Below are 26,672 nucleotides of genomic sequence, written 5' to 3'. Positions count from 1 at the left end.
AGTCCTGTATATTATACACCCATAGACATTGATAGTTGGCATGGTGATATCACAGTAAACACTTGATTCTTTTTCATTGCAGTCCTGTATATTACACACCCATAGACATCGACAGTTGGTTTGGTGATATCACATATAACAGTACTGGTAGCATTATTTCAGCTAAAGCCACTGGCATGAATTACTTCCTAGAAGACAACAGGGTATACAATCCAGAAACTGCCAATGATGTAAGATATACATACAATTTCAAAATATTTTTTAAATTCATATTTTGTTTGTTATACATATTCAGTTGTCCACCTCTACATCTACCATTATTAATGTTCCCTCTGAGATTTTTGTACTTTTCAGTGAAAAATCCAACAAATCTGCAATTACTTATCCTTCCCAAAAAGTTACATCCTATCTGGTACAGATTATAAGTGATTGCTAATTAACATAAAACCTCAAATAGTAAATTTTTATTTTTGCATTCTAGAGAAAAACATTTTGACTAAAAAAGCATGGTTTAAAGTGTTGCCAATGCATGATTGTCCTGTTTACATGTTTATTGTTTATTTTCCTTTTCAGGATGACTTGGTGGCTAATGCCTGGGAGGAAGAATTTGTGAATTTGGCTTTAGCAGGACATAAAGATATATCCTCTGTATATGTAGTGACCGTTTTTAGGTCAGTAATGTCATGGAGACAAAAATCCTCAAAGAACTATTTTTAATGAAATTATTACATTGTCAGATGTTTTCTTCTTTCTTTTAAATTTTCATACAGAAGAAAGATACTTTGTAAATATGGAAAGTTATAACAATTATTTCTTTAAATTATTGTAATATACACACTACATAACAAATTTGTTTTTAAATTAATAATTTGTGGCATCCTTTGTTTGTTTGTGTTTTTGTAATTTTTAGTTTAGGTGAAGAAACTGATAAAAGCATTCAGGGTGATATCACTTTCTTATCTGCTGGATATATGTTAATTATTGTTTATATTGCTATAATGCTAGGCAAGTTCACCATGATAGAACATAAGGTAAGTGTATAATTGGATTCACTTTGTGGAATTTGAAATGTAAGTGCATGAAGTCTACATGCTTATATCCATTTACTTTTGAATCTGAAGATCTCTTCCAATGTCTAGGGAAGTCCATTTCTTTAGAATATTCTGTGTTGAATTTCAAATTACCACCATTGAGCTGTATTTAAATCCATTTCATGCAATTAGACTGTTAAATATACAAAAAAGACATTATTGCGTCCACACATGACTTTCAAAAGTAGTAGGTATAAGTTGGATGGAAACAGACATGTCTGATGGATTACTCTGAAATGCGAGTATGGTTCAAATTTAATTTCTCTCCACACCCCCCACACCCCCACTCCAAGTTAAAATTTGTCATTCAATATGAGTCATAAATTATTATGGAATCTAAATTGATTTACACTTTCCAGTCCTTAATAGTGTTGAATTTTGACATGCAAGTTTTGAGGCAGAATCAACATGAGTGAAATTTAATTGCCTGCAAATTGTAATTTATTCTTTTGATTTTCTGTCCATTCCACAGTTTTACATTGCAGTGAGTGGTGTAATTGTCATTGGTTTATCTATACTTGTAGCCATAGGTTTCTCCTCAGCCTGTGGTTTTTTCTATGGTCCTGTCCATACCGTCTTACCATTTCTACTGCTTGGTAAGTTTTCATCTTTTTTATCTTCTACGTGATGCAATAAAATATTTGGGCATTAATGAATTAACAACAAAACAAAACTATTCCATCATGATCAAACCACAGTCTTTGAGTATATGGTCATTAAAGTATACATTTACTTACTGTATAACACCCTCACTCAAGCAAGGTCCCAATACTTTTTGTCTTAGCAATCTTTTGTTATACACCCAAGTTTCAACCGATGTTTATTTTTATATCTGTTTTGTGGCAGGCATTTAAATTTCCCTTATAGGACTCAATAAAATATTATCTTTATCTTATCTTATCTTATTGGACGAGTGGCTGGGTGAATAGTATCAGAAAAGCCACTAAATTTGCCTGTTATTGGCCAAGTGGCTGGGCGAAAAGTGGCTTTGAAGCCGCTATTTGCCTGTTATTAGGCGAGTGGCTGGGTGAATAGTGTCAGAAGAGCTGCTATTTGCCACTAGATGAATACCCTTTGCCTTTGAATAATAGTATCAATAGATCATTCTGTAAGAGTTGGTACATGTATTTCAGCAAGATTTGAACAGAAATGATAATTTATTGAAGAAAATATCATGTAATTCAAATTATGCTTACGTGTCACATGTAGGTTTTGGTGCGAATGACATGTTTGTTTTTGTACAGGCATGTAGTAACCTATCACATTGTCTCACATAAATATGTACAGGGGCTTGAAATTGGCCATATTTGTTTACAAATAGTTGTTTTTTGTTTGATTGTTTACTCTCTTTCCTTACAAAAATTTTTTTTTGTTTGTTTACTTTTTTTTTGCTCTTTAAAATATCTTTTCCCTACAAGCTAGGTACCATGTACTAAAGTAATGATTTGAAAATCTGGGTTTTACACCGCAATAATTTACTATACTATGACTACATTATCAATTGTTTATGAGTTAGTTCTACTGAACACCCTAAAACATTGATCCATCCTAGTTCACAATCACATGAAAAAAGACATGTTGAGTGAAGATGGTTGAGGGCACTAACTTGGTGTGGATGACTTGTTCGTTATTATACAAGTATGGAATAACCTTAGCTTTCACATTGTCTCATCATATATATATATATATATATATATATATATATATATATATATATATATATATATATATATATATATATATATATATATATATATATATATATATATATATATATAGGTATTGGTGTGGATGAAATATTTGTTATTGTACAAGAATGGAATAACCTAGCTATCTAATTGTCTCATGTATATATAGGTATTGGTGTGGATGACATGTTTGTTATTGTACAAGCATGGAATAACCTATCACCACAGAAAAGGAAAGCTGAGCTGCATGAGAGAGTAGGGGATGCACTTAGACATGCAGTGAGTATTGGTCAACTAGCTTTCTGTGTATCAGTCTGTTCTAGCCAGTCTAAGCCAATTGGACGTTCCACCAAGGTGTTGCTTATTAATATTTCTTGTTTAACCCACCAAAACTTTGATGATCCCTATCACCTGATTACTCTATGATGACTCACCTTAAAACCTAATATTTATCATTTTGACCTATGACAACTAATGTTGTCTTTCATTAGCAGACACACTGCTCTTTACTAGCCAATGATATCTCTAATTATATATTATGAGAGTTGCGGGGGTAGGGGGATGTTCTGCATTCTAAATATCTATTTCTTCTACGTTACAGTATCCTATTTATTGCAGGAATAGTTTACTATTAATTTAGTAATCATTTCCAGCATGTTAAGTTTTGGATATTACTAGAGACATGCAGCATATTTTATACACATCAGGATGTCTATTAACAGCATACATTACATGTAGATGGATGCATAGATCGAATCACATAAACTACCAGTGACTTCAACCTTTATCTGGAAGGGAAAATTTGACCACTGTAAAGACAGTAAATATAAGTGCTATTAGAGTGGGCAAATTGACTAAATATGCAAGTTGAGTCATTAAATATGCATGTTGAGTTATTAAATATGCAAGTTGAGTAATTAAACATGTCAGTTGAGTCAAATATGCAAGATGAGTCATTACGTTGAGTCAATAAATATGCAAGTTGAGTAATTAAATATGCAGGTTGAGTCATTATATATGCAAGTTGAATATGCAAGTTAAACCCACCTTTGCTGCAGTGTTAATGTTAGCTATCTGGGTGCATTATTTTGCTTGTGATTGGAATTCTGGAAAACTGCTTTGGTGAAATTATTCTTTTGCTTAATTTCAAGAATTCAAACATTTTTACTTTTCTGTCTCTTTTTCACAGGGTGTATCAATAACAGTAACCTCCATCACAGATTTTGTGGCCTTTGGTATTGGTGCTACAACCATCCTACCTGCCCTCCGTTCATTCTGTGTTTACTGTGCCATTGGTATCTTTTTCCTCTTCTTCTTCTGTGTCACGTTCTTCACCGCATGTCTGACAATTGACCAGAAGCGCATTGACAACAAGAGAAATGCATGCTGCTGCTGTTATCAACATGGACCTGATTATCAACAATGCTGCAATAGAACGGATATAATGCAGGAATTCTTTAGACATGTTTACAGCAACTTTTTAATGAAACTACCAGTGAAGGTATTTAACTTAATGGTTTTTATACAAAAAACAATGAACAATAACAAGGCTGAGATTGAAGTTTGCAATTAACTTTTGACCCAAATTATAATTTGGCAGTATAATTTAATAGGAATGTAAACATAACTAATGATAAAACTTAGAACTGCAGAACTTTAGAAATAGTTGGTCCAGAATGTTGGGATTATAGCATATTCATATAATTGCAGTTACTGCCAGGGGATGACTCCCATCAACTGCACAGGTTGCAATCCGAAACCAAACACTGTTCTCCTACTACATTAATATATAAATACCAATTCACATCCTCACTCAGCCTTTCACTGCCAATGTTAGCACAGTGAACATAAGCACCATCTCTCTAACAAAAAATGTTCCCACCCACCCACTCCTAAATACACACCTTACATGTACCATACCCATGTCTACATGTATTACTGAGTCTACTCATACGCAATGCTCTGATCTCACATATGCACCACAGGCTAACTCCAATGGGCACCACGCACTCCATCATCTGGACACCCGCCTAGGGCATGATCCATGATATGGTTGTCTGCTATTAATTGACACCTGCCAATTATGCAGACATGAAAAAAAACACCAAAAAACACACAAAACAGCAACAAAACCACAGAATCAAATAAAAGAGTAAGAATGAGAAAATGTTATCAATAAACACAGTAAGGGGGCTGAGACCACGGGGCTCGAGTATATCACTGGCTGTAACTAGGCATGTCGAGCACAGACCACGGCCGTGCGAGACTCACTCCGCCCTGTTTGCAGTACACGGCCCCGCTGGTGGCTGGCAACACTCGGGTACCACGCCTTCCATGACATGATGTCACTCAAACAGACGAGTGGCTTCACGACATGGCTGTTCGCTACAACACCTGCATGTAGAGCTCATCCCCCCTTCTTTAACGGCATATCTTGTCTCCGAGTCATCATTTATTGGCATTACAAAAGAATAACTCATATGCAATCACTTTGGCTGTACTACTGATTATAAGATTAAGTTGACATAAATGCAGAATGCAGGAACATGGGATGGAATCCCTGACTTTCATCCATAAATTGATGTACTATACTTGCAACATATTCCATTTCACATCTGCAAATAAAACACCAATATTGTTTGCATTCTTTCCTCAGATTATAGTTGTTATTGCATCACTGGCTGTGCTTGGAGTCAATATATGGGGTTTAATAAACCTGAAACAAGAAGTTCAGTTTGAATGGTTTCTACCAGACGATTCCTATGTCATAGAATTCCTAGATGCTAGTGAACAGGTACTGTGCAAGTAAACAAAAACTAGCTTGAAGAAACTTATATACTCTTGTAGCAAAGATCTAAGATCTGCACTTGGAGGGTTGCCGAACAAAAGCTGAGTATGAAAGTACCTCTGATGCAGTTGACAGCACCTTTGGTACTATGTGACCTATTATCACTTTTAAAGTTAGTAGAAATGCCAGACTGTCTAGCAGCTAGATGAAGACAACGGTGAATGCAATCAACTGTACAATTATAGAGACACGTGTATTGAAGTTTAAGAGAGGTGAAGTTATAGGGTTGAGATGGTTTAGACCCCTTGTAGAGAGCTGGTTTGTATTGTGTGTTGTCTGAAAGAAATATCTACATCAATGATTCAGAAGAAAGTATGTTTTAACTATTTTGTCTTCAGAGAGGTCCTTAAGTAAGAATAATTGTACATATCCATATTATATATCAAATACTTCATTGTATAAATTAATTTGAAATTAATAAGATTTCAAGAAATGTAATTATTGTATCCAAGATTACAAGAAAGAACAACAAATGATTGACAATAGAAATTAGGAGTTATTAATTGTATCTAACCCAAATCATTATCACTGTGATAATCTTAACCTAAATCCCTTTAGCATGTTAATAAATAATAGCCAGTGTATTTTCCAGTCCACTGTTCGAAAAAATTAAAATGTTGAAAATGTTTTTTTTAGTTCTCTTTTTAAAAATACCAACAAAACAGAACTTTTCAGACACACTGGGAAACTCATGGATCAAATTCCACATACAAATAAAGAAACTCAGAATAACATCATGATTTTATATTTAATTTGATTGCAATTTTATTCTTATTCTAAAAAAAGTTGAAATCGCTTCTTGAAACAAGAATTTTATTCTCTGATAAGGGCACATGAAATATTATAACTAGATGTGTGTTTTGTTTACAGTATTTCCCATCAGGTGGTTTCACAGGAGATGTTTATCTTCGAGATGTTGACTATTACACAGAGTATGACAAGATAGATGATTTATATGATGAACTAGAAAACAATGACTATATACTGACTGTTGATAGTTGGTTTGAAGATTTCAGGGTATGGATGAAGAACAACAAGGATAGTGATCCTAATATGGGACCTGGTAAGTAAGGATATTAATCATAAGAACTAGGTTGATTTTTAAATAGTAATTAACACATACCAGCAAGTGAAATTTTGATGACTGATTATGTATTTATACATAATCAGGGTTAATGAAGCAGTGACCTTTCTGCTCTTCCTCCACCATCCCTGTCAGCATTTCTCAAGAGGATTGCACAACACTAGCATTCCCAGACCTATGACCTTCTGTTGTCTATCACTTAATATACTGCTACCTCATTCATTCTGTTCTGGCAGCTAGCACGAGCACATCACTTTGCTGACTGTCCGAGCCATAAATCCGCTAACAACCGCCGAACCTCTCACGATATTCCTCCAACCCCAGGCCTGAATACCGACACTATGGGCAAGACTAAATCTACAAGGAAGTCCAACAGGCCAGTCAGAAAACCAACTCGTTTCCAACAACAGTCGGACCTCACACCCGGGGTATTGCAACACCACGGCCATCCTAGAACCAGACAGTCACGGAACGCAATTCAATCAAACCATCTTCCAGAGAACCTTGCAGAAATCGTCCAGGCCGAAGTAGCAACTGCTATCGCTAACTTACGATCAAACGCCATCGACCTGCAGAAAACATCCCAGTCCAAACACGCTCCAGAAGTTATAACCGAATCAAATACTCTACTTTTGTCTCCACTTTCTGCCACACCCGATACCCAAGCTGCAGCTGTTGATATTCTGCTTGGCCAACAGATGGAAAATCAATCACAATCGCGTGGCTACCAACAGGACGTCGCCATCTTAAGTAACCCGGATGAAAACATAAACAAGAACCACACCGTTGGTGGCGCATCACCGAGCAACGCATCCAACATGGCGGCGCCCATAGGCTATCCAGCTCCGGTCACCAACATCACCTCTACGATGCACCACAACGTCGTTACAGCTCCTGTAGTTCCCCCGGCGAGCCTTCACCTACCTTATGTCGACCAATCTCTCCTCCCAATGCTTGCTAACCGGGGTAAGTTCATCGAACTTAGTGATTTACATCCTGACACACTCAAACCCACTGCTACCCAAGGTACCAAAACTCACATCTCATTTGACCCGAGTCAACCTGGCATAGCCACTTTCACAACGCACACAAGGAAGAAAAACATAGACTCCTTCGAATTATGGTCACAATGTTTCGCCACATTCCAGGCATACCGCTCTTTCTTCTTCCCCCAGGAAGCCATTCCACTTGTAAACTACCATCGGTTCATTGCATCTAAAGCCGAGGTTTACCAACTAGAAGCCTGGTTGGGGTATGACAAAATGTTCAGACTGAATGCAGCACGGTATCCAAACCAGACTGACTGGAGCTTGCCTGATCCAACACTTGATTTCACCCATTTCCAGCAGCACCCTCATCTCATCACCCCAAAGTGCTTTACTTGCGGCCAAAAAGGTCACAGGAAATCTGAATGCAAACAGCACAGCAATCCATATGTATGGGTAAACAAACAACACAACCAGGACTCCAGCCAACCCAGATCGTCACAAGTATGCCGTGCCTTTAACCGTGGTCAATGTGCTGATCCGTGTCAAAATGGTCGTTTGCACCAATGTACCTCATGCAACGCTAACGACCATGGCGCTCACCAACACCGTAACCGTAATGGAGGGCAACAAAATCATACCCCGCAGCCCTTTCGTGGGTAGTATTTCCACTGCAGCGTCATTAAGAACTTTGTATCCAACCACCCCACTCAAACTCCAGGCTTTCTCCGCAGCTCTGCACGAACACCCGGACAAGACATTCGTTGCGTCAATACTGCATCTCATCTCACATGGTGCTAGTCTTGGTTTTACTGGCCCACAACATCCCAGATACACTCGCAATGCCAAATCTGCTTTTTCAAATCCAGACACTATCACCAAAGCCATCAATAAGGAAATTGCATTAGGCCACACAATTGGCCCCTTCGTATCACCACCGTTAAAGAACTTCGTACTCAACTCACTTGGTCTGCGTCCCAAAAAAACAGGAGGTCATCGCATTATTATGGACTTATCACAACCAACTTCAGACAGTGTCAACCATTACATAGACAAAGAACAATACTCCTTATCATATGTTCACATAGACGATGCCGTTGCCATGATTAAAAAACATGGCAGAGGAACCCTACTTGCCAAAATCGACATTAAACATGCCTTCCGCCTCTGTCCCGTTCAAAAAGAAGACTGGCACTTGCTTGGTTTCCAATGGAAAGGGTTTTACTTCTTCGATAGGGTACTTCCATTTGGCCTGCGATCCGCACCGTTCCTGTTCAACCAAATTGCAGACGCCATCCAGTGGATAATATGCAACAGGGCAAAATCATCAGACCTGTTACATTACCTGGATGACTACCTAGCTGCAGGGGCGCCCAATACCAACAACTGCCACCACCTGTTGAACTCTATGATTACAACATGTAATGACCTGGGCGTCCCTCTTGCCATTGAAAAGATTGAAGGCCCTACACCTGTCCTCACATTCCTGGGCATTGAGTTGGACACAACCACCATGACACTGAGACTCCCTCTTGACAAGTATAACGAGCTCATGCAATCACTTCCCACCTGGTTCAAGCGTCACGTTTGCACAAAGCGAGAACTGTTATCACTAATCGGTACACTTAGCTTCGCATGCAAATGCATTCCAGCAGGGAGAATCTTCCTCCGCCGAATGATTGACACCAGTACCACCGCCCCTGGACTACAGGACTCAATTCATCTCAACACGGAATTTCGTCTAGACGTACAATGGTGGATTGACTTTCTACCATCATGGAATGGATCCGCCTCATTCCTTAATGCCAACTGGATACCATCTCCTGAGTTTGAGCTATTCACCGATGCATCCGGCACGTTAGGTTGTGGGGGGTATTACAAAGGTCAATGGTTCATGTTACCTTGGCCTAACCAACTTCAGTTCTCAATTGAATGGAAAGAGATGTTCCCTATATTCATTTCATGTTCAATTTGGGGGCACCTTTGGCATGGGCGCCGTATTCTGTTTCACTGTGATAACGATTCAGTTGTTAAGATCTGGAAGAAAGGCTCATCTCGCTGCCCTTACATCATGTCACTCGTTCGTAGAATTTTCTTCATAGCCGCACAAGGCAACTTCCATCTTACTGTTGCTCACATTCCTGGAACTGATAATTCCATTGCTGACTCTCTATCTCGCCTACAGGTACACCGTTTCAAAACATTGGCACCCGGGGCAGAACCAGTTCGGACGACAATTCCAAACCACCTGAATCCTGTGAACTTTATCTCAGACAAGGGTCACTGACTGACTGTCGCACGCAGCAGCTCGTAACCCAAGCCGTTGAATATATTCACAATAGCATTTCCAAATCAACGCGTCGAACATACCAAACAGGTCAGTCAATCTTTCACCAATTCTGTAGTGCTCACGGTCGTACAATGCTACCGCTGACCGCACCTACCGTGATCCTGTTCGCTACGAGTTTGGCACAAAGAGGTCTCTCATACAAAACCATCAAGGTTTACATCTCCGCAATCTGCCACATGCACGAGGAGGCTGGGTTCGCTAATCACATCACTGAAAACGTATTGCTGCACCGAGCACTCCAGGGCATTAAACGTTCATCAGGCGAAGCACGTCGGACTCGACTCCCCATTACTATTAGCATACTTCGACGGCTCAAGGGATCTCTACGAACACACCCAGATCTCCACCCTGTAGATAAACTCATGTTGTGGTCCGCTTTCACAATCGCCTTCTTTGGTTTCTTGCGTGTGAGCGAATTCACAGCTCCAAATCCACACAGCTTTGATGCACAGCAATCACTCCTCACGCGTGACATTACGATTGGTGCCGATCTGCACGTCCACCTAAAGGCGTCAAAGACAGACCCATTCCGACGTGGATGCACCATTATGATTGCCTCGACGTCATCATCAATTTGTGCTGTTCGAGCCTACACCAAGTATCAACGGGCTTCCCCAACGCTCCCTGCGCATCCGGCGTTCAAGTTTCAAAGTGGCCTGCTCCTCACGCGGCACAACCTTACCATACATCTAAGACGGTTACTGTTGCAGGCGGGTATCGAACAAGCCCACTTATATGCTACCCACAGCTTCAGAAGCGGTGCTGCCACAACGGCAGCAGAGGCCAACCTACCCGATTGGCTTATCAAAGCACTTGGGAGATGGAAAAGCGACGCTTATCAAGTTTACATTTCGACGCCTAAATCGCTTATAAAAACAGTCCCGCGCATTCTCAGTGGAGCCCGATAATCGTGGATTGCCAAGAGGAACTTCGCGAAGTCACACTTGCCGCAGACTCTAACGCGGAGGACATTTGAATCTGAACACTCGACTCGCTCATTGTCCGCGTGACTTTACGTTAGGACAGCTTTGTATGCATAGATTATATATTACCCACGTTCCGACTTGAATTAAGACTTTGGGATACATCCATCAGACTTTTAACCCAGTACATTTTACCTGGAACACATATTTGCTTGCTCTTAGGCGCATGATCCAGTCAGTGCAATTTACTCTCATTCACTTAATATTTCACATATACCACCTCAATGCTTACTGCACGATGTAGGGACAAGATATTGCCTCCATTTGTATTCATTTGCAGTCCTACATCTGTTTCATGTCTAGTCCAGGTTTACGGATTCAATTTCTGAATTTATCACTATGTGCATTCTTGTGTGAAACGTAACAACGCGTGGACATTCTGATACATTTGACACCTAGCTGGACCTTTCACAACCGCTTGTGTATTCAGGTTTATTGCATGAACATTCTCAATTGAACTCGTGCCCGGTAACAGTTTCTGTGATTGTTTACGATAGTGAATTTGAACTTGTAGTTTGAACTTGTAGTCATTTTCTTTGCCAGTTACGCTATAGTGACTTCGTAGTATAGTGTGTTGCCATATTTGTGACCGTTACGTTTGGAAACTAGATATTTTGATTGACCGACTGCTTTTTTGCACATACCGCTGTATGACATTGACCTCAAACTTGTAGTGTAGATTATGTTGTATCCAGCTTGACGTTCGAGACTTCACACTCGTGATCTGCATTCATAGTCTGTTTTGCTTTATGTCATGTGTTATTTTAATTTGGGGGTTGTCACTACAGTGCATGTGGGTTCCACAGTGGTACCACGCTGCCCTATCATGTCAGGGTCATAAAGACCTTGACCCTCGGTGGATAGGCCGCCACGACGCCATGTGGGCTTCTGTACGTGACGGCCTCATTCAGGTACCACGCATCCTCCTCCAGATGCTTCTCGATCGTGCGATTGGCATCTGGAGACAGGTTGTTACGACGCCTGTTTGAGGTTACACCCACCTCGTTTATCCCAACCCTGTGTCGGTGTCACTTATTTCATTAATGACTGATTATGTATTTATACATAATCAGGGTTAATGAAGCAGTGACCTTTCTGCTCTTCCTCCACCATCCCTGTCAGCATTTCTCAAGAGGATTGCACAACACTAGCATTCCCAGACCTATGACCTTCTGTTGTCTATCACTTAATATACTGCTACCTCATTCATTCTGTTCTGGCAGCTAGCACGAGCACATCACTTTGCTCCCACCCACCCTCTCCTTTGAGTTCATTCTGTCAATTTTACTATGGCTTGATTATAATAAAGAAAGGGGGTTGTCACTACAGTGCATGTGGGTTCCACAGTGGTACCACGCTGCCCTATCATGTCAGGGTCATAAAGACCTTGACCCTCGGTGGATAGGCCGCCACGACGCCATGTGGGCTTCTGTACGTGACGGCCTCATTCAGGTACCACGCATCCTCCTCCAGATGCTTCTCGATCGTGCGATTGGCATCTGGAGACAGGTTGTTACGACGCCTGTTTGAGGTTACACCCACCTCGTTTATCCCAACCCTGTGTCGGTGTCACTTATTTCATTAACTTGTTGTTAAGTTTATTACTCCATTCACTCATTTGTCCAATCCTTCACATGTCCACTCATTATTCATCACCATTCATCACCGATAGAAAAGTTTTCACTTTCATGGTGCATTTCCAAACTGTATAGAATACAGACATGGCATTTGTAGGAGCTCTAAAGTGTCCCCACAGCTCATTTGTAATATATATATATTCAAATTCATGCAAGAATTAACAAATTAATTAACTTGTGTGTTTCACTGGGTAGGGATGATTAATCTTGACTGCACATGTGCAAAATGCACAGAATAGATACGCAACGGTCGAAATAACTCTGCATGCATGGGCAATAGCTGAGATTATTTAGAGAATATCATGTGATTTGATTCTGACCAATGAAAGCTTGTTTAAGATTGTTGAGGTGTAATAATATACCCTGATTGCCTGGTAGTATTAGTAGTCATCTATTACCACCGCTTGGGCTGTTATGAAGCAACTATTTCACGAGTCTGAAAGCCAAGGGAAATAGTTGCTACATAACATAAGGATACAGCCTATAAATGTATGAATAAGGCAATATGAGTTTTGTAACACAATCACGTTATTAGGCACATATTCTCTGCGTATCAAGCAAGTCCCCAATAACACATGAATATATAGTGCCCTTGTGAAAACAGAATGTGAATAGTGCTTTAATATGCAAATTGAGGTTTACTATATGGTTCATAATCCATTGCAATTACCACATTTCTGATGAAAGATAATCACAGAAGGCTAAAAAAAAACTATATATAAATATAACCCAGTGTTCTGTCTTCTGTGAAGTTCAATGTGCATATTCAGAAATGAAGAATATGTAGTTGCCTCAGTGGATGTTTATAATTTGCCATGGGTTAATTAGTTCTGAAAAAAAATGGGAGGTACTTCCTAGGAGTCATGAATATTCATTATGTTCACATGTTACATATACATGTCTGCTGACTCCCATGGGCATTCAATGTCCATCGCAATGACTGATACAGAGAAATGATTGAGAAACAGCTTAAATGTTAAATTTTTCTTGGCAACCATGCGTAATATGTGATGTAAATCTTAAAATCATAAAATGGTTACTCAGAATTCATAGCTTGCTAAAATGCCTTGAAGCTTTTAATGTGAACTGCGCCTCAGGAATAAACTGTTTAAAGTTTTGATGTTGCTTTGTTCTAGAAAACTCTAATCTTTTCTAAAATTGTAAAAATTAGACATAAATCAGGGGTTCTCATACAAACTTTTGAAATAGATGTCAAAACTTATCAAAATTTGGTCATTTTAGTATCCAATATGGCCATTGAATACTTATTTTACTCAATGGAAAAATAAAAGATTGTCAATTTCCTCAGAAACAAGATGGTGGATCCCTAAATTTCTTCTTTTATTATTTCAAAAGGACCAGAAGCAATCTTCCATGTGCAAAGTTTGGAGACATTTTGAGAACTAGCTTTGACTTTCAGTGAAGTTTTTCCCAAGAGGCGTATTCTGAGAGGTCATTGACTTTAGAGGGTGTCAAATGGGGTTTGTGTTAATAGGTGTTTTATTCTTACAGATAATATACCAACTACAGAGATTGTCTTTTATACTTGGGCTGTAGAGTTTTTATCACAGACAAATGAAGGTAGAAGACATTCAGATGATGTCAAAATGTCAGGGGGAAATATCACTGTAAGTAAAATATTGTCATTTGTTTTCTGTGCCGAAGTCTGAGAACGCCCAAGGGGGAGGCTTACAATATGCCAGGGCTCCGTCCATCTGTGTGTGTGTCCATAATACGTACATCCTTTCTCAGACATGAATATCCAAATTCTTTCAAACCTGACACAAAAGTGACATATCATATGTATGTAACATACACGCACATCAATTTGTTTTTTGATACATGCAAATTTGACAACATGGAAACCATATTTGTAGTTAAAAATTAATATATTTACTGCATATCTCAAAAGTTGTAATACACAGACACTCCATTCAAGTGTGTACCACATATTATCAGATGCAAGCTATCTTTGTAGACTTCGACCTTACAACCTTCAGTGTCAGTTATCAAAATCAAGCCAACTCCTGCCAATCACAGACACATTTATTACCAATTTCTTTTATATCATGCTTACAAGTAATAGTGAGGAAAGGAACTACACACAAGCATTATTTTTGGTGCTCATATCACTTTTCTTGAATGGCAGTCATAGTTATAGTTAAAAATCATTTTTACTGCATAACTCAAAAACTAATACATAGAGACTCCATTCAAGTGTCTACCCTCATATTATCAGATGCAAGCTATGATTGGGGACCTTGAACTTTGACCTTGACTTTGAACTTCAAGGTCAATTATCAAAATCAACCCAGCATTGTAAATTTCTTTTAGATCATGTTTACAAGTAATATGAAGAAAAGAACTATACACAAGCATTTTTGGTGCTCATGTAATTTTTAGTGAATGGCCGGCAGACATATTTGTAGCTAATTTCTTTTTAAATCATATGTCTCCATTCAGTCTCACAGGAGTAAAGTATTTCATGGGTGAGGTGGGGGGGGGGGGGGGGGGGGGGGAAGGGGTTAACTTTTTTTCTAAGAAGACTTGTTTACATTGTTATTGTTTTCTTCTACTAGTTTCACACCATGAGCAAGCTTATTTCAAGAAGTTTGAATTCAATTGAATGGCCAGGGCTGATATTTATATGAAATGTAATATGGTATGCTTTTACACCTGATACAGATTCTATAAATAATTGTGGCACCAAGGGAAAATGCTTCTGATTGTTACGAGTTATATTTACTATTATTTACATAGCAATAATCCTAATATTAGATATTTGTTTGATATAGTATTCCAGGTTAAATTTCCAGTTTATTACTTTGGAAGAGTCATCAGAGAAGATTGCTGCCAAAGAAAGCCTTTATAAGCTTATTGATGATATTGGGTTTTCATCAGATGAAGCTGCATTTGCGTACACTGATGTCTTTCCTCGTTGGGATACAAATAAGGTATAATAAACATTTACCATTACTCCAAATCATTTCTTTACAGTAGCTATCTTTGTATACATTTCTTTAGTTTTTTACACATTGAGTTACAAACATTGACTTAGGTCTGTGGTGTACACAGGAGAAAAACATGGTAAAGTTGACTTATTCTTTAAAATGTCAAAATATTTTCTCATCCATATGCCCATCATTTGAAACAGTTGTCTTTTCTACTCATCAAGTGGTTGTAATGATGAAATAATTGTTTAATTTTGTTTTCATGTTTTGATATAACAGGTAATTAAGGAGGAATTATACCGTAATTTAGGTCTAGCTATGGCTGCTGTCTTCTTGGTGACTTTGATATTAATTGCCAATCTGTGGACTGCACTACTGGTATTCCTATGTGTCATTGTTTCATTGGTAAGTAAGAATCATAGTGATTGGTTGGAGTTCAAAGGTCATTAGTCAGAGTAGAAATACTGCCAATACCTTCTACAATGGAATTCAAATGACCAGGAATAGACAAAACTGTCTCAATTGATAACACCCCTATAGACAAAACTGTCTCAATTGATAACACCCCCAATCGACAAAACTGTCTCAATTGATAACACCCCTAATCGACAAAACTGTCTCAATTGATAAGACCCCTATATACAAAACAATTACACTCTTTGGAAAGTTCAATTCAATTAAACTTAGGCCAATAATGTTGTATCAGATTACAGGAAAGTAAGTATAATAAATATTATAATAAAATCTCTCCTGTATTTAATTCATTTAACTATTAATTTTTAGCACAACTGAACTGATAAGGTTCAGAAGTGCTCTAGGCATGTTGCACCCTGTGTGTGTGCGTGTGTGTGTGTGTGTGTGTGTGTGGACAACTTTAATAAACTCAAAAACCACCAGACTGATTGCCTTGGTATTTGGTGGGGATATTACTTGTGGTGTCTAGTTGGGAAATTGTTCAAAGCAAAATGATCACATTACAGTTGTGTGATTTGGATTTAAAAAATGGTATTTTTGGTCAAAAAACTTTAACTCAAAAACCTACTTGTCAGATTAATATACAAAATGAATTAGCAAATTAGGTCTAAACATGTATCTTTTTGGTCAAAATGGGAATGCATCTGCGGGTGTATAAATGAAGAATTTATTAAGCGCGTAATGATCTCATCAGCGATATGCAAATTAGGTGTAAAAACGTGAGTTTTGATCAAAAAATTATATCTCAAAAAGTACTTGGTCTATGGGGCTGACATTTGGAGACATGTTTCTTGACATGTTCTCCTGCAGATGTTGTTAAAAAACATTTGACACAATTGGCCCTAGCAACCATGACCACACTCTTACCAACAAGCAAATGTCAGTATAGTTTGCTAAAATAACATCATCTGCTAGGCAAGACATTAAACATTCCAAAAATAAATGCAAATGAACATAGCAACAAGACTACACCCATAGCAACAGCCAAATAATGAATTATTCTGTGAAGATATTCACAGACATTCATTAGGCAAGAGAATAAACATTTAAAAAATGTGTGCAAATATGCCTAGCAACAAGACCACGCCCATAGCACCAGTCAAACGATGGTGTATTATACCACAAAGGTAAAAGGGATTAATAGGCAAGTAACTAAACATTCAAAAATTGTATGCAAATATGCCTGGCAAAAAGACCACACCCATAGCAACAGCCAAATGATGATGTATATTGCAAAGGTAACAATAGGAATTAATCGACAATTGAATAAACATTCAAAAAAATGTGTGCAAATATACCATGCCACAAGGCCAAGCCAATAGCAAGAGCCAAACAATGGTGTGTATCACAAAGATATTAACAGCTGTGATTCATAGACAAGTGAATAAACATTCAAAAAATGTAAAAAAAAAATAGGTCTAGCAACAAGACCAAGACCATGCCCATATCAACATCAAAATGATGGTGAATATGGTAAAGATAACAACAGGGCTGGATAGACAACTGGATTTCAGCAAATGAACACCTATACCTAGCACGGATAATAGCATGTGGATAAACTTACAGTTGTCCTACAGTGCCATTGGTGCTATTTTCTGAAGGTAAATATATATGTGTTCAGCACAATATATTCAAATCTAAAAATGTGATTGAATTTTGATTGGTAGGTGGATGTAATGGGAATGATGTATTTCTGGGGATTAACTATAGACATAGTGACAGCCCTTAATCTAATCCTGGCTGTTGGACTAACAGTGGATTATTCAGCTCATATTGGATACACTTTTATGACAATAGTTGGTGACAGAAACCGTAAGTCTTTGAATTAAATTTGCTCAAATTTGTACCGTGGTATATTGTAATGAATGTGTGTACGTATGTATGACTGTGTATGAAGTACGCTGTATACATGTATGTATGTATGTATGTATGTATGTATGTACATGTATGTATGTATGTGTGTATGGAAGCTGAGGGCACTGCATAGTTGCTGGCAGCTAAAATTTTTCAGCTCTCTGCATTATTTCTGAAGTATGTATGTATGTATGTATGTATGTATGCATGTATGTATGTATGTATGTATGTGTGTGTGTGTGTGTGTATGTATGTATGTATGTATGTATGTGTGTGTGTATGTATGTATGTATGTATGTATGTATGTATGTATGTATGTGTGTATGTATGTGTGCATGTATGTATGTATGTATGTTATGCATAATTATTTTCATTTGAATCATTTATTAGATGATTTCTTGTACATTCAGCCATAATATAATTTGATGTAATTGTTCTCACATTACAGGTCGTGCTAAATATACACTAGGTGAGATAGGACCTGCAGTGTTCAATGGTGGAGTTAGTACATTCTTAGCCTTTGTACTTCTTATAGCATCCAACTCTTATATATTTAAAACTTTCTTCAAGGTGAGTATAAAGTACTTTGATGATTTTATTTATTTGTTCTTTGGTTGTTAGGTACATCAAGCTATAAAATACAGCCCATTTCAAGTTACCATTCACTGGCTTTGTGTGATACTACCATACACAAACCAATAAGAAACTCTATATAGTACACTTTTAAAGTACCAAGATGAAATGAATATAGTTTCTGGCAACATTTTGTCTGAATGAAATGAACTAAAATGCCACCATACAGACATCAAATGCAGACATCAAAATATTGATCTCAGTAGTATGTTCAAATAGTTTATTTCATAATAGACAAAATGTAGCAAGAAGTTGCAGTTTTGCTATCTTATCTTTGTGTAGAATATGCAGTTTCTTATTGGTTTCTTCATGGTTGTTTCAAACAGAGCAGTTGAATGGTAACTTGAAATTGGGCTGTACACAATGCAAAATGGAATATTACTGATGTATCGTTAATGAAAACTGGGATATTATACTGATGTATTTTATTGAAAACTTTGTTGAAAAGTTGTATTCAGTTCTTGTGAGTCATTGATTTAGATGGTAATAAATTGCCTGTTATCAACAAATTACATGTGCACCAAGTTAATTATGAACTTGGCAACACTTTACATACAACTGTAAATTTCATTTTTTTCCTGACACAAATTTCTAATTTTATTAATTTCACTGGACCAGTAATATGATAACACACACTATATTTTGATTGGTAGTCAACTTGAAGTGTAAAACTGTTGTCTATCAGAGCTATTATAAAAACTTTGACCTGAAGAAAAGAATGATTCTATTTGAACCTTATAACTTCACTGATTCATTTTTTTATGTTTGTTTATTATTAGAATCGATGTGTTTTGTCCAATCAGAGAGGTGTTTTCTGATGATACTTAACCTGAATATCGTGACGTTTAACGTCCCATTCAGAAGTGATATTTCACGTTAAATGTAATCATAAATGACTGATCTGGGCATAGGTATATCATCATCATCATATTATACATATGTTGTAGGTCAATGACCTGTTCATAGATAAAGGCCAATAATTAATTGGCATGAAAATACAAGTGTGACAACAGTTGTCAGGCAGAGCTTAAAAAAAGTTACTCCTGAGCATAGAGTTGATCCTATTGGTATTTAATCCTTATGACTGATAAGATAGTTAGTAATCCAAGACTGTGGTATTGAAACATTGGGGTTTAAAGACAATATAGATGTTGAAATATGTATAGCAAAAACATGCATGACTTATTTATTACCAGTCAGAAAGATGTAATGGTGTGTTTACTTTTTATAGATATTTTTCCTTGTGGTACTATTTGGTCTTTTCCACGGCTTAATGGTTTTACCGGTACTACTAAGTTGGATTGGTCCGTCACCTTACAAATCAGCAGAAGAAAGAGGAACAAAGAAGGACAATGTCATTCAAGTTGTGGGTGCTGCGGAGACTCTGGATGGATACGACAATCCCTTCTATATCCCAAGACCAAACCATGTTATTGTTGCCAATGGTGACGACGTACTAGTCATGAACAGTGATGGAACACAGGTACAGTCTGTTGCCACAGCAACAATGGACAATGATGATGCTGGGGTTCAAAGAGAGATAAATATTGATGATGCAATTAATGATGCTATTGATGAGAAACTATATGAGACAGTTGATGAGAAAATCCCTGAAAATATTGATGATGCACAAGATATTTATCAACTAACTTGTTCTTTTCATCTCATCACTGCCACCATAAACGTTTCCTATACCTAGCATGTTTGAACACTTGCATCGAATGAATTATTATCTAACTTCCTGGAGTTTTATAAATCATTATTTCAGTTTCCATAGTAATAATTTCCTGCATTCTGTTCACAATTCAATATTTGGTACAGGCAGGCATAAACAAACAAAAAAAATAAAGTAAACAAACTTTGAATTGTTTCTTTAAATTTACAGACAGTTATACAGAGTCAACCAGCAAGTCGTACTTCATCTCCTGTGAAACAAACTCAGAAGAGGAAATCAAGTGACATCCCACCGTACGGACGACCTGAAATTCCACCTCCGGATTATGACATGCCCCCTCAAGGTCAAAGGTTAGGGAGGTCATCAGGTTCATGGTCACCAACAAAGACACACAACAGATTTCAGGCAACAGCTGACTTACCCAATGTGGAGATGTAACACGCTAGGTGTTTATTTGTGCATGAAAATATGTGCCAAAATTTGAATGCTAAAATGGCCATATGGATGTAAGCAAGTTATGATTTGATCCCCTAGTTGCATGTAAACATGGATGTATTATATAATGATTTAAACCTCTAAGTGTATTAAGCACAGACAAGACTAGTCTATCTGCTAGACCTCGGATGTTCTTCCAATGCAATACGACACATGACCGAACATCGCTATCGAGGATGGAACATCCAAAGTCTAGCAAATGTCATTAGGATATAAATAACTGCCAATCAGATAACCGCATTAGCGACAAGCACAAACAGAGGACAATAGCTAATTTTTCATGCATATTCATCTTAGGAGGGGCTTGTAAAAATAACCACCAATGTGTTAACTGAAATGTGTGAATGACAACGTGTACACACTCATCAAACTCACAATTACCATAAACCAATAAGACATAGTAATGACATAAGTGTGTTTGTCAATACCTGGATGCAGAGATTGAATATATTAAAGTATATATATACATACAATCAATCAATCTTTATTGCATAACATCATGCTTTAGCAAGCATGGTAAAGCATACAAAAATAAGTCAATAAAATACAATCATTTAGCCAACTGCTATATTTTTTACATTAACAAGAAAGTTTCCAAGAGAAAGTTTATCATCTGCAGACAAAATATGTAAAAATTTACTTTAGTTATCTAAGGAATGAAAATTGTATACTTAATGAAAAAGAAGAAAAAAGTACATACATACATTGCCCAACATGGCCTATGGCCCATACATGGCCCAACCCACCGCTTAATGTAATCTCAATGGAATGTCCGGTCTGAAAATGACATTTGCTAGACTGTTCGGGCAAGCCCTCAGTGCGAACTTTGTTCACTTATAGTATCGAAAGAAAGCCCGAACGTCTAGCAGCAAGACTAAGACAAGACTTGTCTGTGGTGTAAGCAAGTTTGATTTGACCCTCTACGTGTAAGCAAGTTATGATTTGACCCCCTAGGTGTTAGGAAGTTATGATTTGACCCCCTAGGTGTTAGCAAATTTTCATATCAGGGAGAAAAAGTAGAAATTGTAAACAAAAAGAAGGTTATACATCAGTAAAATTGGTAATACTGCGGAAACCTTTTTCTATCAATCTTCAAATTCATTTATCAGCTTCAAAAAAAACAACTTACATTTTGAAGAGCTGATGTGTTCCAGAACAGAAATTGTGGTTTCTACATTCATACAATAGTAAAGAGTTCTATGAATGGAAGGGAGCTTGTAGTAAGATGAAATGATTAAAGAGTTTCCTCTCTGATGACAAGTAGTCTTTCCTGCCATGCCGTATGTACTGTAAAGTGCACCCTCTTGGGCAGGTTTAGTAAAAAAAAATACTATATTAATGATATTGTACTTGTATCTTAATTGAATGCTATCGAAACTCATTGTAAAGTTATATTTTGAGTCATGAGTAATGATATCCAAGCATTGCGGGACATTCTTAAAGTTATTTGCATTAATATTGTGTAAATAATACATATGGAAAACATACTGATACATGAAATGTAATGCAAGCATAAAATTTACATGTTATGGCATATGTTTGAAAACAAGCACATACTTTTGATAACATGTTACAGTGGCATATTTTAAAATATGGAAAGTATTTATCATCTTTCAAAAAAAGTTCTCTGTTTGAAGAGTATTTTAAAAGAGAGATTTCTACAAAATTTGATGTAAGCAAAATACTTTAAAGTGAAGTTTCATTACAAGAGAAATAACCAAGAACAGTTTTAGTGTTTTGATATGTGCACCTTTAAGAGAATAAAAGTTATTTAAAAGTGGAAAAAGAATTGACTACATGAGAAATCTATATTGTTCACCTACACCTGTATTTCTTGTCCAAAAGTGTTTTCCTCATAATCTCTATTACCACTTTGTGTTACTTTGTTCCTCACCATCTCTATGACTACTTTGTGTTACTGTGTTCCTCATCATCTCTATGACTACTTTGTGATACTGTGTTCCTCAACATCTCTGTGACTACTTTGTGTTACTGTGTTCCTCATCATATCTATCACTACTTTGTGTTACTGTGTTCCTCATCATCTCTGTGACTACTTTGTGTTACTGTGTTCCTCATCTCTATGACTACTTTGTGTTACTGTGTTCCTCATCATCTCTATGACTACTTTGTGTCACTGTGTTTCTCATCATCTCTATGACTACTTTGTGTCACTGTGTTTCTCATCATCTCTGTGACTACTTTGTGTTACTGTGTTCCTCATCTCTATGACTACTTTGTGTTACTGTGTTCCTCATCATCTCTATTACTACTTTGTATTACTGTGTTCCTCATCATCTCTATGACTACTTTGTGTTACTGTGTTCCTCATCATTCCTATGACTACTTTGTGTTACTGTGTTCCTCACCATCTCTATCACTACTCTGTGTTACTGTGTTCCTCATCATCTCTATGACTACTTTGTGTTACTGTGTTCCTCATCATCTCTATGACTACTTTGTGTTACTGTGTTCCTCATCATCTCTATGACTACTTTGTGTTACTGTGTTCCTCATCATCTCTATGACTACTTTGTGTTACTGTGTTCCTCATCATCTCTATGACTACTTTGTGTTACTGTGTTCCTCATCATCTCTATGACTACTTTGTGTTACTGTGTTCCTCATCATCTCTATGACTATGTTGTGTTACTGTGTTCCTCATCATCTCTATGACTACTTTGTGTTACTGTGTTCCTCATCATTTCTATGACTACTTTGTGTTACTGTTTTCCTCATCATCTCTATGACTACTTTGTGTTACTGTGTTTCTCATCATCTCTATGACTACTTTGTGTTACTGTGTTCCTCATCATCTCTATGACTACTTTGTGTTACTGTGTTCCTCATCATCTCTATGACTACTTTGTGTTACTGTGGTTCAGTAGTGCTATTGGCATGGCAAAGTGTCTGTCTGTCTGTCAGTCTCTGTGTGTGTGTGTGTGTGTGTGTGTGTGTGTGTAAACAACTTAAATTCAAAAACTGCTGGACCGATTGCTTTGATATTTCGTGGTCATGTTACTTCTGGTGTCTAGTTGGGAAATTGTTCAAATGAAAAATGATTGCATCAGAGATGTGTGTTTTGGGTCAAAAAATGTGATTTTTGGTCACAAAACTTAAACTCCAAAAGTACTGGGCAGATTGGCATGAAATTGATGGCGACATTCTTAGATGTGAGTAAATTAATATTTGTTCATGACATGATGGTTCCCTTGGTAATATGCAAATTAGGACTAAAAATGTGTCTTTTTGGTCAGAAACCTATAATTCCAAAACTACTCAGCAGATTGGGCTTTTAAGAGGGATGCATCTGTGGATGTATAGATGAACCATATAATGATCTCATCAGTAATATGCAAATTAGGTGTACAAATGTGAAGTTTGGTCAAAAATTCAAAAAGTACTTGGTCAATGAGACTGAAACTTGGTGAGATGTTTCTAGACGTGTTACTCTGCAGATTTTCTTCAAAATGTTTTGACACAATTGGCCCTAGCAACCATGACCACACCCTTAGCAACAACTGAATGGCAGTATATTTTGCTCAAAGAACAACATCATCTGGTAGGCCAGTGAGTAAACATTCAAAAAATGAATGCAACTATCCCTAGCAACATGACCACGCCCATAACAACAGCCAAATGGTCGAGTATTTCACAAAGATAACATGGATTAATAGACAATTGAACAAACATTCAAAAATGTATGAAAATTTGCCTAGCAACAAGACCACGCCCATAGCAACAACCAAATAATCACATATTTCACAAAGATAACAACAGGAATTGAAAGACAAATGAATAAACATTCAATAAATGTATGCAATTGTGTTCCCATGCCCATAGCAACAGCCAAATAATCATCTATATTGCAAGATAATATTAGGAATTCATACTCAAGTGAACAAAAACATTCAAAACCTTCAAAAATGTATGCAAATATATCTAGCAACATGAGCACACCCATAGCAACAGCCAAATGACCGCAAGTGGCTAAAGTCCTTGGGCAAGATTTGAACCACGACTGTGTAGGTTGTGTATGTGTCAAGTGTATGTTTCAGGTTTCTATTTCTATGTTTCAGCCTCATGTTTCTGTTGTAGTAATCACAAGGAGCTCAAGCTCAGTTAGTTTTGTTTACAAATATAAACAAACAAGTAAATAAACAAACAAACAAACAAACAAACAAACAAACAAAACACAAACAAGTAAAAACAAACATACAAACAAACAAACGAGTAAACAAACAAATAAACAAAACAAGTAAACAAACAAATAAACCGACAAATGAGTAGATACATACATGAGTAAACGACAACAAACCAACGAACAAACAAACACACCCCCCCCCCCCCGACACGGTCATATATGGAAGTAACTTGACGTAACAAACATTCTCAAGTGTATGTTTCAGGTTTCTAATACTATTATGTTAACTTGACGGTAACATTCTCAAGTGTATGTTTCAGGTTTCTAATACTATTATGCTAACTTGACGGTAACATTCTCAAGTGTATGTTTCAGGTTTCTAATACTATTATGCTAACTTGACGGTAACATTCTCAAGTGTATGTTTCAGGTTTCTAATACTATTATGCTAACTTGACGGTAACATTCTCAAGTGTATGTTTCAGGTTTCTAATACTATTATGTTAACTTGACGGTAACATTCTCAAGTGTATGTTTCAGGTTTCTAATACTATTATGCTAACTTGACGGTAACATTCTCAAGTGTATGTTTCTATAGTGGTCTGAGGTTTCAGGTTTCTATTGTGGTAACTTGAGGTAACATTCTCAAGTTACGTCAAGTTATTCACCACCTACAAAATAATTGTAATACATTGAATATAATAAAATAGACATCTCCATAAATCTGTCTAATTTCCATACATTTTTTTTCTTTTTCTTTTCACTGAATAGCTTTTGTAGTTCATTAGTTTTATTATGTTATGTAATGCTTCTTTTACATAGTTTATTAGGTTTGTTATTATTTTCCTTTTATGTTACATGTACCATTAACAACTCCCCGGGGTTTTGTTAAGTGTACTCAAATAAACGATATATATTAAACTCAAGTGTATGTTTCAGGTTTCTATTGTGCTAACGTGACCTAATGTATCATCAAGTGTATGTTTCAGGTTTCTAAAACTAACGTAACCTAATATATCATCAAGTGTATGTTTCAGGTTTCTAATACTAACGTGACCTAAAATATCATCAAGTGTATGTTTCAGGTTTCTATTGTGGTAATAAAAAAAGGTATTAAAGCCGATCGTGAGTTTATTATTTATTTCAACGATCGATACAAAAAGACAAGACGAGTGTAAACATATCAAAGACAGACTTTGCAATCATGATCATGCATAGATCTGGTGAGGTCTACAGAAATAATATTAAGTTTGAAAGTAAATTATTCAGTCTAGTGAAAAGAAACAGTAGCCATGTACAAAAGATGACCATGCCAAATTTTCATTACTTGACTTGTTTTAAGTACCACTGAATCGATGTTCAGTAGTGCTATTGTGCATTGTTGCAAACCACGGCCTCTTTACGGCACCGTCCAAAACGCGCCGTCAGAAATAACAACTCTGGTTTGCGAGAATGGAATTGTGCAGTGTCTGTCCGTCTGTCTGTCTGTCTGTCTGTCTGTGTGTGTGTGTGTGTGTGTGTGTGTGTGTGTGTGTGTGTGTGTGTGTGTGTGTGTGTGTGTGTGGTAATGCCCTACTCTATGGCTTACCCAACGATCATATCAAACCACTCCAACATGTTCAAAACGCTGCAGCAAAAATCATCATGCGAGCCAGGGAATATGATCATGTAACACCACTCCTAAAGGAACTACACTGGCTACCAGTTCAGGACAGAATAAAGTTCAAACTTTTGCTCATGACATACAAGTCCCTCAATGGACTCGCTCCAAGATACTTA

The 26,672-nt window shown here is 37.1% G+C and overlaps 2 protein-coding genes across 2 annotated transcripts in view; both read left to right on the top strand.

Moving 5' to 3' along the window:
- The window catches only part of LOC144437059 (patched domain-containing protein 3-like), a 28,059-nt gene extending 5,884 nt beyond the window's left edge, over positions 1-22,175 (top strand). Inside the window, exons 5-19 of the mRNA XM_078125926.1 lie at positions 83-230; positions 574-671; positions 911-1,031; positions 1,564-1,687; positions 2,949-3,058; positions 3,969-4,280; positions 5,436-5,573; positions 6,498-6,690; positions 14,180-14,295; positions 15,463-15,621; positions 15,898-16,023; positions 17,760-17,904; positions 18,395-18,516; positions 19,811-20,062; positions 20,465-22,175. Coding sequence (XP_077982052.1) covers positions 83-230; positions 574-671; positions 911-1,031; positions 1,564-1,687; positions 2,949-3,058; positions 3,969-4,280; positions 5,436-5,573; positions 6,498-6,690; positions 14,180-14,295; positions 15,463-15,621; positions 15,898-16,023; positions 17,760-17,904; positions 18,395-18,516; positions 19,811-20,062; positions 20,465-20,692 — 2,392 coding nt within the window. The 3' untranslated portion in view covers positions 20,693-22,175. The remainder of the gene's footprint in view (positions 1-82; positions 231-573; positions 672-910; positions 1,032-1,563; positions 1,688-2,948; positions 3,059-3,968; positions 4,281-5,435; positions 5,574-6,497; positions 6,691-14,179; positions 14,296-15,462; positions 15,622-15,897; positions 16,024-17,759; positions 17,905-18,394; positions 18,517-19,810; positions 20,063-20,464) is intronic.
- LOC144436268 (integrase/recombinase xerD homolog) lies at positions 7,484-12,514 on the top strand. Its single transcript, XM_078125014.1, has 2 exons — positions 7,484-7,677; positions 9,883-12,514. The coding sequence occupies exons 1-2, from the start codon at positions 7,530-7,532 to the stop codon at positions 10,953-10,955; spliced, it is 1,221 nt and encodes a 406-aa protein (XP_077981140.1). The 5' UTR covers positions 7,484-7,529; the 3' UTR covers positions 10,956-12,514.
- Positions 22,176-26,672: the final 4,497 nt, after the last annotated feature.

This window comes from Glandiceps talaboti, chromosome 6 (genome assembly GCF_964340395.1).
Source record: "Glandiceps talaboti chromosome 6, keGlaTala1.1, whole genome shotgun sequence".
Taxonomy (NCBI): domain Eukaryota; kingdom Metazoa; phylum Hemichordata; class Enteropneusta; family Spengelidae; genus Glandiceps; species Glandiceps talaboti.
Note: the sequence above shows the minus strand (reverse complement) of the source record. Positions and strands in the feature narration are given on the sequence as shown.